We start from the raw sequence: 14,416 nt of genomic DNA, 5'->3' as shown, positions 1-14,416 counted from the left end.
AATATTCTGCATAGGGAGTCTTTCACCAAAATTGGGACGTCTCTTTCCCAGCTGTAACTATATCTCGGAGAAGTGAATCAGTTCCCAAACTTGGTGCTAATTCTGTTTGTGCCTCAGGTCCTCAGAAAGCAATGATAAGAATTGTACCTCCTTTGTCAAAGTCCAGCTAAAGACCACTCCACCCACCTGAGTGCCTTTCCCTTTCTGATTCAGAGGAAACCATTTTCTCTGGACTTAAATTCTGCCATACTAGTGCTTTGGGGATGGAAAGAAAATCCAAAATGTCCTGATATCTAAGAGACAGAAGGAAAAAGAAAGTAGGAAAGTACAAGTAACCAGAGTTGCATGTCAAAAAATAAAAAAGTTTAAAAGCTAACCTCCAAAACAGCAGGGGTTAGGAATACTGGCTCTGGAATGAGACAGAGCTACCTGTGTCACCTTGAGCAAGGTACTCCACCCCCCACCGGTCTTACCAGTCTTTACCAGTTTTCTTGCTGGTAAAGTGAGGCAATTTGGACACCCACCCCTAAGTGCTCAGGCATAGATTTGGTGGACTAAAGGCATAAAGCCTGGGCTTTATGGCTGGGCCTACTAGGATCCTAAGGAAGGGCAGCATAGCTACCAATCCCTATGCCTACCTCCTTCAGTTACCTCCTTCTCCAAGTCTGAGCAAACCTGCCCTGGGTCTTGTAGAGCCAGCAGGTCTCCAAAGCCAGCCCATCAACAGAAACTAAGTCTCCTCTCTACCCGGTGGGTCCAGGAGGAGGACTGATGGATGTAAGGGCCTATTTTTTCTTCATTTTCTTTTTCAAAAACAGCCTGCGAAGGATGCAGTCCCTGGTGGCCACACTCTCACATGGTCCTACCTGGATGAAATGCCCTCCCAGGCCTCTTCCAACATCCCTCTCCACTGCCACTATCATCAGCCAAGTCACTTTCATTTCTCTCTTGGGCTCCTGCAGTGGCCTCCCACCTGGTCTCCCTGTTCCCACTGTGACCCCTCCACCAGCCAGAGTGATCTATTCAAAACATCCAGGAGACTGTGTTACTTCACTGTCCAAGACCTTTGAAAGGCTTCCCAATGCACTTAGGACAGATCCATGACATGGCACCACACCAGGCCACCTCCCCACCTCCTGCCCCTTCTCTCCGGCTTGCCAAGCTGCAGCCTTATGGGCCAATTTCAATCCCTCTGATGTGCCGAGTTCTACCAGCCCTCAGGCCCAGGCCTGGGCAGGCCTCTCTGCTGGCCAATCCCATCTCCAGCCCTTCCCTAGCAAGTCAACCTCTCCTTGGCCCTCAGAGCTCAGCCTGTTCCTCCATCCTCAGAGAGCTTTGCCTGACACCTACCCTTTATCTAAAGTAGACTCCTCTAGGGTGTTTTCTTTTAGGGCACTGAATGCAATGCAAATTACACTGTTGCATGTGTATTTTTTCATTTTTTGTTAGACCTTTCTCCCTCTCTCATTCTCCTTCCCCTATAACTCATGTGCTTCATAAAGGAAGAAAATGTCAGGTTTGCCTACCTAGTGAGTAGCATAAATCCTGGGATTGAATAAGAAAGTTTAAATATTAGGTGATCAAAGGAATGATTGAATGAATGAATGAATGAGTATGATATGCTGAGGGAATAAGAGATGACAGATAAAGGGGCCAAGCTGACCCTCTGGGAGGACATTGCTCAAGGAAGGAAGATCCACTCCACCCCACCCACCTTGCTAAACCATCTCCCCATACAGGTGCCACACTAGGCCTGATGTGTCCTTTGACTTCAGCATGGTCCTCACCTCCTTAAAATAAAAATGCCCCTGAGAGCAACAAGTTAAATCTAATCATGCCCCTATGCTGTGCCACAAGGGACCAAGGGAAGCGGGCTAATGCAAAGAATGGATGTGTGGAAGGAAAGATAGAACAGGAAGAAACAGGCAGAATGAAGAAGAGGAGAATAAAAAGGAAGGGGCCCAGGGTCACTTAACGCTCATAAAGAAGACTTTATGCGAAGCATGACAAACAGCTCAACAAGGTTCCTGTTTCTTGGATCAAATCAGTGTATCACACAACCATTGCTTGAGTGTGTGCGTGCGTGTATACATGTGTGTAAACACATGGATGCATGTGTATATACACATACCCCTATTTGTGGAATGTATGGAATTCTGTGTATCATTAAAAAATGAAGGTAGGGTTTAATGCACTATCATGGAAAGAAAATCTACATTGTATTGTGAATTGAGAAATTAGTTGAAGAATAGTGTGTATGGTATAATCCCACTTCTGGAAGAAAAATAAATGCATGAAAGAGAAAGGGAAGAGACGAGAATTGTTCACCAGCCTGGTTCACTCCTCACTTTGCACAGGACTCTACATATCCCCCTTCTTCCCTGACATCCCTGGCTCCCCAGCCTCAGCCTGCAGTACCTCTCTTCATAACACTATACTGTATTTCATACTGATTTGTCTTCTTCTTTTGGGGTCTCTCTCTCTCACACACTTGAATTTAAGCCACACAAGGACAGAGTCCTAAACTGTTTAGTCCCCCGCTAAATCCCCAGCAACTGGAATGGAGTCTAGCACACAAGACTTCGTGAATCATTTTTTAATCATTTAATAGGAACTTTAAGGAGCTAACCAGTGGGTGGGGCATGGAACAGGCAATGGGGAAGACTGGAGGAAATGTTAGTTTCATGTTTTTTCAGTGTACTTCTTTGGCTTGTAATATTACTTCCCTAATAAAAAATTTAAAACCGACCACCAATAGGAGAAGGAAGGTCTTTCTTAATGCTAAGCTGCCATCTACCCCCTGTGGCTCCCAGGCCTTCTTCAGTCTCATGACAGTCTCTCTTGCCCACTGGTTCTTCCTTCTACTCAATTCAGAAGAAGAAAGATGGGCACCCATCTCCACTGCACACAAGACAGGCATTAACCCTGGAGGATGAGTAGTTGAAAAGAAAACAAATTCACTGATGTTTAAGAAACAAGAGGGCTCATACTAAAACAATCCAAAAAATGAAAGTTGTAAAGCACTGTCAGAGGAAATCACTGTGTTCATAAAAGGAGACACAGTGCTCATTACCCAGCGAGGACCTCACTCATTCACAACCCTATCTTTCAGGCTCCTGCTGCATACGCCTGCATGGACTTGGCATATGTTTCCTAAAGCAGACATCTTTGGGAGAACTTCAAATTTCCTAATTTGCTTTATCACCAGAGCAGGACTTCCAAAGTAGGCAGGTACCACCAGTCTTTACATCCCTTCCTATCTGCAACCCAAGTGACAGGAGAGCCACGTGGCCAGTCACAGCAGTGAATCCCCTATACCTGGTCAGGTACCACATTGTGGACTAGGTCAGCAGCCCTCTCTCCAGCAGGATCATGTGTCTCCCAAACAGTTCTGCACATGCAGAGACAAGCAAACTAAGGCCTCTGCCTTAGTTGCCTAACGCAGATGCAGAATTTCTAGGGAACTGACTCGCAGCTTCATAAATGAGAGCAAGAAACACCTAAATGTTCCCAAGCATGGGGCCTGTAGATCCTCACCTTGGACACAGAACATCTTCCTCTAAAGAGAGACCCTTGCAACTGGAGAAGAGTGTCATTTTCAAACTCAGCTGCACAATAAGAAACAAGAAGTCTTCCCTATTTAGCTACGGTGGCTAGAGTGAAATAGACGAATAATCTGATTAATAGCTGTACGGGTGGCTAGTTTCTAAGGAAGCCACTACATAAACAGACTCTTCTATCCTCTATCTTCCTCCCATGTCTTAAAGTAAGTTATCTGTTCTCAGACAACTAACTCAAGTGCAGAAGCTTGCAGGTCCCGCCTCTGCCTTACTGGGGACCTCCCCAATGATTCCTCCTATTTAGCATTTGTGACTCCCTACCCCTATTTAATTCTTCAACAACCTATTTAATGGTTTATGAACATTGTCAAGTTTTCCCAGTCTCGTAAAGCAAAAACACCCAGCCCAATAACTGTCATGCAAGACCCAGCTCCTACTGAATCTCCTCTCTTGAAGTCTTCAGTGAACCTCCGGGACTTTTCTCAGTCTTCACACCCATCTGGATCTCTCCAGCATGTGTTAGGTGGACAACTTCCCTCTTGAGGCACCTTCCTTTTATTTCTTGAGCTGTGTACTCAAAAGGTTCTTTTTCCTAATCTCCAACATGCCCTCCCTCCTTGGAGGGATTATTCCTCAAAAATGTAGCCAATGCTTAGCTAGACACTGCAGATATTGCTGCTACTGCCTCCATTAATACTAATACTACTAACAATAACAATAGACATTCAGTATGGACTGTGTCAGGCACTGAGATAAGCAATTAGAAGGATTATTGCATTTAATCTTCACCACCACCTGAGAAATTAACATTAAAACCTCATTTCACACCATCGCAAGGAGACTAAGAGCCCTGAGGAAAGCACAGTGTATACAGGATTGCAACCAAATGGACATGGCTCAGACCAAGGGCCAGGCCAACTTCCCTGAAAAGCCAGGTTCAAGTGAGTGTCTGAAGGAGGAAATCAGAGTAAGCCAGTAAAAGAGGAAGCAAGAAAAAGCACATCAAGGAACAGGGCTAGCCTTGAGAACACTTGGTCCTACAAGAAACCAGGCACTAAAAATGGGAAGAATGCTTTCCTAAAGAGGGCTCCCACCCACTGCAATCGTCCTGTGCACTAGAAATGGAGAAAATCCACTTCATCCAGCCTTCCCGGGGTCACTGGCAACGAGGTCCACCTACCAGCCAGCGGTCCTATTTTCCAATCACATTTAAATACTGGATGTCAAGATGCCCTCAGAAGCAAATCCCTTCTAGAATCTTACTCTAAAAAGTCATTCATGGATTCATGGTATTTGAAGAACGTCACCACCAGGCATTAGGACAATGTAATCAGGATTGTTATAACAGATGACGATTCACCCAAAAGGCAGAAATTCTCCTCCCAGAATCCTGCAGAAGAGCTCCACGTCATCAAGCAAAGAGGGTTTGTCTCCAGGTAGTAACAATTATAAGCCAATGGCAGCAGTGCTTTTAGCCAGCTCTCGCAATGGGGTCACCTTCTCAACAGAACACAATAGGTTTTTAAAATGTGCGACACCTGAGATACGACTCTGTTTTTCTTCTTTTTTCTTTCCTTTACCTGCAAGAAAACTGAATCATACCAAGCCCTTTCTTGTCGATCTAAATTCTCTGTGTCTCCTTTACCATAGGCAACGTACTGTAAATATACAGCTTTTGTGACATCGACGCAAAGTTTTATTGTGCAGTTAGCTTTGATAGAAAGCACTGCAGAAAGTTGTTTAGAAATTAAATATCTAAAACAAGCTATTTTAAAATCCAGGGCCCTCACTATTTCATGTCTGCAATGAAGAAATTTCATCTTGGGGAGAGCAAGCTGTCTTTCACACCATATGGCTAATGGTGGTGCATAGCAATTAGCCAGGCTGATTAATGGTGAACAGACTCTAATTTTATGCTTATAATTGAGCCTGCATTTGCACCCCTGGTGCAAATTCAGCACATCCCAACTTCCACTTACAACAGGCAAGAAATCAAGAGAAATAGGATGGTGTGGAAAGTGAGAATTTTTTTCCTAAAGCCCCCTAAAGAGCATCAGATTTGCAATTTAAAAGACTGTTAGCCACACAATAGATGACAGGTTTGTGTAATGGGGTCATGGCGGCCTGGTAAACAAACAGTACCCCTTACACATCCATAGGCAGCCAGGAAAACTGTAATCTGTAACATTAGCCAGATGACATTTTGAATATGGCTTTTCCCTCTTAGCCTCCTGGTACAAACAACATCGTTTGCCTTCAGTGGCTTGAGAATTTTATTTTTGCTATTTTTATGTTTCTGAAAAATAGAGAGAACATCAGCAATAAAGCACACCAACCAGCATAATAAAGCACTTTGGACCAATGAATTTTAAAAACAAGAAAAATATAAACTGCATTAATAGAGGGTAGGCCTGTGCGTGAAAGGGATAATATATCTTTAAGTATTTCAAGAACAGAATTATTTCTAGCATAGACCAAACGTGCAGATACGAGATGTAAATCTGTGATGTATAGCTATTATTTGGCCTATTGGTTGAGATCCATCTTCCTGTCTCTTTCCTATTTTGCTAGAATCACACATAGAGGAATATGGAAAATTCGGTCTAATGACATGCTAATTGTAGGAAGCTAAAATAATAGAGAGATGATGGGAAAACAGAAAGACAAAGGAGTTCACATTTTAATGCTTTTCAAAATGAATTTTACTCATTTAATTCTGAGAGGTGCAACTCAGCTTTATTATACAATCATTATATGCAGCATAACCCTAATTTTGGCCTAATCATATAACAAATCCATGACCACACTTTTGGATTCTGCTACTGCTTTAAAGTTAGAGAAAAACAACATATTTTTGGAATAATTAACAAGTTTTACAGATCACTGAAGTGAAAACTTGTGAAACTCCTATATATTTTGAAATAATATATTAGAAGCATTTTTTAAAAAAAGGAAAAAATGAAATTTTTATAGACATGGAAGAAGTTAATATTTGGGATTTCACTCAGGAAGCACATTAAGCCCTTTGGGTTTTATTTCCACCTGTAGAGTCTTAGGATGGCTTTCCCCCACAAGTTCCATGAGCAGCATATAAAGGCCACCCATGCTGAGGTGCAGCTGAAGTCCTAAGCCAATGGGTCAGTAATAGTCAGTAGCCAAGCATGCTTTATGCCAAGAGGAGCCTGCGTGGTTAACAAAGCAATTAGTAGCCTCTCTCTGATGCACAGTGGCATCTAAATGCTTTATCCAATTACTCAGAATATATTGGAAGCAAAGTGCTGGTGTTACTTTACAAAGAATAAGGAGTTAAAAGGCTGTTGCCTGGTCTATTCCCTCACATGTGAGGTCTGGCTGAGGACATGGAGGTACCAAGGGTGTCCTTCCCTGTTTTCAAATGTAGCTTCAGTCTGATTGCAGGCAGAAATAACATAAGTAACATGAATTTTTGGACTTTTTAGGCACTCATCTTTGCTATCCTTCCAAAGGCTCAAAGCTCACAACCTCTAAGAAATATTCACTACAACACCAGTTACATACAAGGCAGCTAAGAGATCAGATGTAAGGGGAAAAAATCATGTTCAATTTAAGGAAAAATGATGCCTAAGTACAGATGGTCATTTTTGAAGTGGTGGGGAGTTGACTAGGGTTTGAACTCAGAGGCACTCAACCACTGAGCTATATCCCCAACCCTATTTTGTATTTTATTTAGAGGCAGGGTCTCACTGAGTTGCACAGCACCTCACTTTCGCTGAGGTTGGCTTTGTACTCGAGATCCTCCTGCCTCAGCGGCCCAAGCTTCAGATGGTTATATATTTAAGTGGAATTAAAAAGTGGAAAGTATAACTTTCAAGTTTACCCAAACAGAAACCTCTGCTGGCTTCAATAGAATGCTTACTCATTTTACTATGCAGTTGAGTGCCTGTATTGCCATTGAAAGGGTTCTATTGTATCTTATGCAATTGTAAGGAAGAAAAAGAACTATGCCCATGAACAGTGTGGTATCAAAATGGAAGTGGGTGTCTTTTGGGGCAAAATCTAGTCAATAATTGAGCACCACTGTGATGCCTGACACGTGACTACCAAATACGTCTAACAATTCTTTTCAGATTGTCGACTAGAAGCAAGATAAAAGTATACCCAAAAATCGAACTGAACTCACCTACATTTCAGATACAAATTAATCTTCTCTTGGCTAATTATAAAGAGAGATCAAGGATTTTCTTACCTGCACATGATCTCATGTGTGAGCAAGACTCGGCACATTTCGGGGTTCTTGTCTTGGCCTTCATACACTATGGCCTGAAAGCAAAGGAATGATTTTAGCTAACAATGAAACCAAGAAACAAAACAACCATCAAAATCTAGTTCTTGACCACTTTGCCACTGCTGAGGACCAAGTGACCCTTGGGAGCCAGAACCTCACTGAGCTGTTTCCAAATACACTGTTGGGAATCAACCCCAATCGAGTGGAATAGGATATGTCCTTCTCTGCCCTGTCAACCATCCTATTATGATGCACATCTCTGGATCAGTGTGTGTGATGGACTTCTGTTGTCAAGACAACCATAATTCTTCTTTCAATTCAGAATAAAAATGAGCCTAATCAATAAGGAGGAAAAATCCAGAAAACTGAATAGACTGAGATACTATTTATTTAAATTCTAGAAGAGCATACAGTTGCACTACTCCCAGTCTCCAAATTTAGGGTTCTAGTGGGGAGCAGGAGAAAACAGGTGTGGGAGAGACTGACTGCCTCGCTTTGCAAATGATTCACTCAATCAGGGAAAATCCCTCTTCCCACTGTAGGCTAAAAAAAGAGGTGATCTCACAGAGTGCACGCCCACCCAAGCAGGAATACTTGCGAGCATATGCTGGCTGTGGTGGTTAAGCCACAGAGTTATCCCCCTAAACTATGAGCTGCCTCTCACTCTCAAAAATCCCAAACCCTCTCACCAGCCAAGATGCTTTTGTCTATTCTTGTAATGTATGCACATTTTGCTTCAGGACACCATGAAGGTTCCCTGAGAGCTCAGCTTCCTCATAGATCTACATGTTCATACCTGGGCCAAAGAAAAACACAGAGCTATTAAGTATTCTGCACAGGGATATATTTAGCTAACTTAACACTGCATCACTGCATAATACTAATATCACACAGCTTCAAATTGTTAATAAAATTACTTTCACACATTCCCATAACCCTCGATTTCTTGGTGACAAAACTTAAATTAGCCAGAGACTATTAATGTAGTACATAAAAATGCTGCAGTGACTAACTGGTAGTTGGTTCTGATGTACTTTGTTTTTTAAGCTAGCAGGTTCAGAATCTACAAATGATGGGTATAGCATAAGACTCAGTGTGTAAGGTCCTTAAAACAGACTGGGGTTATGATATCTAACCACATGGCAAAACAAACTTAGTAACAAAGTAAACATTGAGGAGGAAATATCTTCCTATGATTGGCCCAATCAGAATCATTTTATATGGCTAGTCTGTCATAACCCTATAGTTCTTTTTAGTGTTTTTACTTTGACAAAATAGTAGACTTAACAGAAATTGCAAGAATATGTAGAGAAGTCCAGGATATTTACTACTCAGATTCACCAATGTTTGCATTTCACTAAATTTGCTTTATTCTTTTCTCTCTACTCCCTAAAAAGTTTTTTAATAAACTGCAGACATATTCTCAATATTTCAGCATGTATTTCCTTAAAACAAGGAATTATCTTACATGACCACTGTACAATTATCTACATCAGAAAATTAACATTGATACAATACAATAATCTAATCTCTGGACCTTCTTGAAATTACCAGTTACCCAATAAATGTCCTTTATAGCAAAAGAAAATCCAATACTAATCACCGCATTCAGTTGTCATGTCTCCTCTAAGATGAAACATTTGTGAGTCCTTGAATTTCTTGACATTGACATTTTTGAAGAATACAGGCCAGTCATTTTGCAAAACATCCCTCGATTTGGGTTGATCTGAGTTTCCTCAGGTTCAGATTACTGATGTACCTCAGGGCAGGAATGTCATGGGGATGCAGGACAGCCCTCCCTATCAGGTCACGCTATCCACCAGAGCACTACTAGTAACATAATCTGACCATTTGGTGAAGGTGATGCCAGCTATTCACAGAGATCACCTGCCAGGTTTCCCCAGTCTAAGGTTATCACTGTACCCCGTGTAATTCATAACTATCTTCTGCAGAGATAATCTACATTATGTTAATAACCTATTATGACTCAAATTTCCATCCACTATTCATAGCACACACAGATGATTCATTCCTATATTCTTAAAAGACCTTTTCAAATTCCCAAGAAGTTGTTTTACTCAAGAAAATGCATTAATTAAAAATGCTCTGAAAACGGAAAAATATGTCGACCCGCTTTATTTCCTACAATCACTCCTGGAAAATATTTTTTAAAAAACAGTAAATTACTGATTAGATCTCATACGTGGTGCTAAAAATTCAAATGACGCATTTCTGCTAAATCCCATCATCACTAAATTCTTTGTATGTTCTTTTAATACTCTTGATAACCTTTGTTCCAACTTTAATATTTATCTTGCTAAATTAAAACAAGTAACTTGGTAAATAAATTCACAGACATTAAAGTTTCCCTTACTGTTTAAAAAAAAACAAGTTTTTTTGATGTGTTTTTATTTTTGGGGGGGAGAATCAGTTAATCAGATTTCCTTATTCTGATTAGTTCTAAATGATATGAATATTATTTGATTGAGGCTAATGATTCTGTTTAAATCAGTGAGCCCATGATATCTGATTAAAGATACACTGCAATGCAAATACATGCCCATTCCCCCAAGGAAATGGTATGGATTGCCAAAAGTCCCTTGTTTTCTCTTTGGTAGCCGAACATCATTTATTTAAGGCCTGGAGTCTCTGGAACACATCTCTTTACCAAATACCAAACTGCCACTTCACTTCTGGCTGCAGAGTCAAAACAGAGAATCTTTCTCCAAATCAAGCATAGAAAAATGAAACCATGAGTTTGGATTTACTTAGAAATAATTAGGAACTCTAGGGAGGAGTAGAAGCTTAAGTTTCTGCTCTCCCTCTCCTTGGGCATGGATAGAACAGCACTTCTCAGCACTTCAAGGCAGAGAGAAAGCAGAGTTGCCTGTGACTTCTGAAATAGAAGCAAGCGAAACTTCACCATGGACTAGGACTGAAATCCTGTACCTAGAGTCAACTAGAGACTCAGTGCAAGGGGGTTAGCTTTCCAGTGAAATTCAAGGACAAAGCCACCCCAACGCCACCCAGCAGTTTTGTTACTGCCAAGTCTTGTTCACAAACACACACACACACACACACACACACACACACACACACACACACAGAGTCATCGTACAGAACATATGGGCCCAGAAGCCAACATTGCAATCAGATCCAACATATAATGATATGATAAACTTATTTGGATTAACATCTCTGCGACACAGTGTCAACAATAAGACAGACTTAAAAATACCACTGAGTTCTTCTTCCAGCTTGCAACCCCAACTGAAAGCCCCTCATCAAACTCTACCATATTAATTTAGCACGCACACATCAAAACTGGCTCAGAGTTCAGCAAACCTTAATGGATTAAACTCAGAATGATGGGGATCCTCTCACCCCAACTTAAGGGAAGTTTCTGCCATTCTTCCTAATTTAAATATGCACTTTGCAGGGTCTGAATAAAGCTGGTTCAGGCTGGATCAGCTGGGAGATCCCAGTAGCATATAAACAGCATTGACTATTTTAAGTGAAACCATTTTAATAGACAGCTGGTTTAGGGCCCAGACAATGGGACACCAAGAAGAAGGCTTATTGTCATCCTCCACAGTAAATCATGTGTCTGCTCCCTGGGAGGAAGGTGTCTGCTGTGAGAGTGGCAAAGACAACAGTGGTTTAAATAAATCAATGTGTTTATCAGAAGTGAGGATGAGAGGGCTGTTTGCAAAGATGGGCAGCAGAGGGAGAGGAATTATACAAAAATATGTTATTTAAATATATCAATTGATGGTGAATTGAGATGAGGTGTGTAACTTAAGAAACAAAAAATACAGTATCAAGTGAAAATGATGTTGACATTAATTCTGCAATGGCAAATAAATCCCTTAAGGCAGTGGGAATGCATGTACAGGAAGAAAAGTAAAATTGTAAACAGCAATAAGTTCATCTCAACTTTAAAATCCTGGTGATACTGATAAACAGTGAGGCAGATTTCTTTTCCTGATGAACTAGTCTCTCCTTTCTAAATAGTGTCCTCTGATGATCAGTCAGAAAATAATGAGACAGAAAATATTGCATATTATTTTTAATTTTCCTCTTCACTTTCAAATTGAAGGGTTTTTGCTTTGTTTGTTTGTTTTTGGTTTTGCTTTGTTGTAATGAACTGAAGAGAAAACAGGAGCCGTTAAACTTTCACATCCTTATGCAACAGCAGCGTTGGAAGTTTTACTGTTAGAGGATAAAATGCAACAATTTCAAATGCTCAATTATAAGTTAACCTGCAACATCTTTGGAAACCAGTTGCTCAAGACAATAAGAGTACCTCAGTTGCCACTGTTTGAGAGGGCACCTTTGAAGTCCAGGTTCACCCCTGCTTTGCTAAAGTATCATTGGCTCTTAAAAGTGAGCCGAAACTTACTATGGATAAAGACCACGCAGTAAAACGAAAAATACACAGTGAACATACACCAGGATCACACTTCAATAGGATGCCAAAGGAAGTACAGAGAATTGAGCTCGGTTCCCTTTGTTTACTTTTCTAATAGTTTTAACTCTTTGTGTTCCAGGCCCCCTCAAAAAAAAAAAAAAAAAAATGAGAGAGAGAGAGCAAGGAGAATACTTTTGACATTGGTACAGCAAAATCTGAACAGCTTTTAAAATGCTTCCATTAGGAGCCTTTCTTGGTTTGCAACTAAACAACAGAAGACTTGTCATCATTAGTTTAAAACAAGAAGGGAGAGAGAAAGAAAAAGAAGATTATCTATAACTAACAAAACTCCCACTTTTCCACTCAAATCAAAACAGTAACTTTGAAAATATTACTCTTTTTCCCATATACAAAATAAAAGGCCAAATTCAATTTGTCACCTTAAGAGGCTAAGTTCATGAGCATACAAAGTACCTCCTTCAACCAGAAGTGAAATATCCTCTGAATTTAAATTGTTAACACGCCTTTGGTAGCAAATTACCAAGAACTGAACTAATCGAAAAATAATATGAACACCTACGATATGAACATACTGTAACAGTAATCATCGCATTCAACCAAATTCCACTGCTGGTCATTAAAAAAAAATCACTAGTTAACGTGGTCCTAGAGATTTCTAGCAGGTAAAAGAATCCTAGTTAAAAATTTAACTGTGCCAAAGAAAACCCTACAAACCTGACATTTCATAAACAACTGGGTCAAACAGAAATCGGACATTAACAGTGGGATAAAATAAAAAATTATTTTGCTTCCATTAGCAGCTTCACTAGTGGTGAACAAATCACAAAGATGTAATTTCAGCTCAACAGTTAAGCAGGCCCATTTTCAGAAGTGGATCAGGAAAGTTGCAAAGGAATGATATCATATTCAGTATGCTGTACAGTTACATCACAGTCCTGAATAAAAAGCAAACTTGTACCCAATGCAGAATACATTTCTCTTGTCACAAAGAAACAAAACCTCTTATGCTATTCAAATGCCCTGAAAAAAAAAAATACTAAACTAAATCATCAAATCAATTCTACATTATATTTCTTTTCCTAGCAGTCATAAAAGATATTTTGGTCATGTGGTAACTACACCTACATCCACATTCGTAGATACAATTGGCTTTGTCAACCCGATAGAGCGATAATAATAATAAAAATAAAATAATAGGAGAAGCTAATTTATGAAGCACTTAGTATGCCTCAGTCTGTGTTCTAAGCCCTTTACGTGTATGAATTCATTTAATTTCCACAGCAGAGCTTTGAGGTGGGTGCTATCATTATTCCCATTAGTTTGATTCCAAAAGCTTATATATTTTAATTACTTGCTAAGACCAAATCTTTCTTGCTCAACAACTATGTCAACAATTTGCCAATGTCCAAACACTCCTTCATCCCTCTCAGCAATCTAAGTAAAGACAGACATAACAGACTGTACAGTCATACACGTTCGATAGATGCATCCCTGCTAATATGTTCGTTTTTAATGCTGTTCAAACATTCACATGGAAACAGCTCTAGCGTAAATATCCCCGAACAAATGGCTGTATATATCCAGGAGGGAGCAGTTGGACCGCCAGACTGGGGAAGTGCTAGGCCATCTGGCTCCAGCAATCTCTCCAAAACCATCAGCTTTGTTTTCACCCCCAGACTCCAAACAACACATTTTCCACTGTGATGAGTTTACATTTTCCCAAACACAGGTCCTGATCATGCATAAAAATTCCAAACTTCTTCATCCCTCTATGTGCAAGGAAATTTAAATCACCTGCATTTTTGACATGTTACCAAAGGAGATAGAAAGCTGCTGAAAGATGGCCCTTAATTACGAACTTGTTCTAACCTTTTTTGTTTCTTTCCCCAGATCTATGAAAGAACCTCTCTGCTGGATTGGTGAATTCCTTGGGAGCTTATAGATATATTAAAAATGTGTTTTTCTACCCACGAAGAACCCTAAACTGAGAGAGTTGCTAATCAGATCTACAAAGTCGTGGTAGGATATAAGAAAACAATCAATAGGAAAAAATGCACTTGCATCAATTACTTAAAGTACTGGGAACATCAAAACAATATATAAAGAAGTCTGGCTGGGAGAAGGAATCTGACAGCATTTGATAATTGCACCTCAGACCCC

The 14,416-nt window shown here is 40.3% G+C and overlaps 1 protein-coding gene across 6 annotated transcripts in view; it reads right to left on the bottom strand.

The window, feature by feature from the left end:
• Positions 1–14,416, bottom strand: part of EBF1 (EBF transcription factor 1) — a 383,569-nt gene that overhangs the window by 354,296 nt on the left and 14,857 nt on the right. For all 6 annotated transcript variants that reach the window (XM_079144601.1, XM_079144602.1, XM_079144603.1 and 3 more), the window contains one exon: positions 7,786–7,859. In XM_079144601.1, coding sequence (XP_079000727.1) covers positions 7,786–7,859 — 74 coding nt within the window. The remainder of the gene's footprint in view (positions 1–7,785; positions 7,860–14,416) is intronic.

This window comes from Sciurus vulgaris (assembly GCF_902686455.1).
Source record: "Sciurus vulgaris genome assembly, chromosome: 6".
NCBI lineage: Eukaryota > Metazoa > Chordata > Mammalia > Rodentia > Sciuridae > Sciurus > Sciurus vulgaris.
Note: the sequence above shows the minus strand (reverse complement) of the source record. Positions and strands in the feature narration are given on the sequence as shown.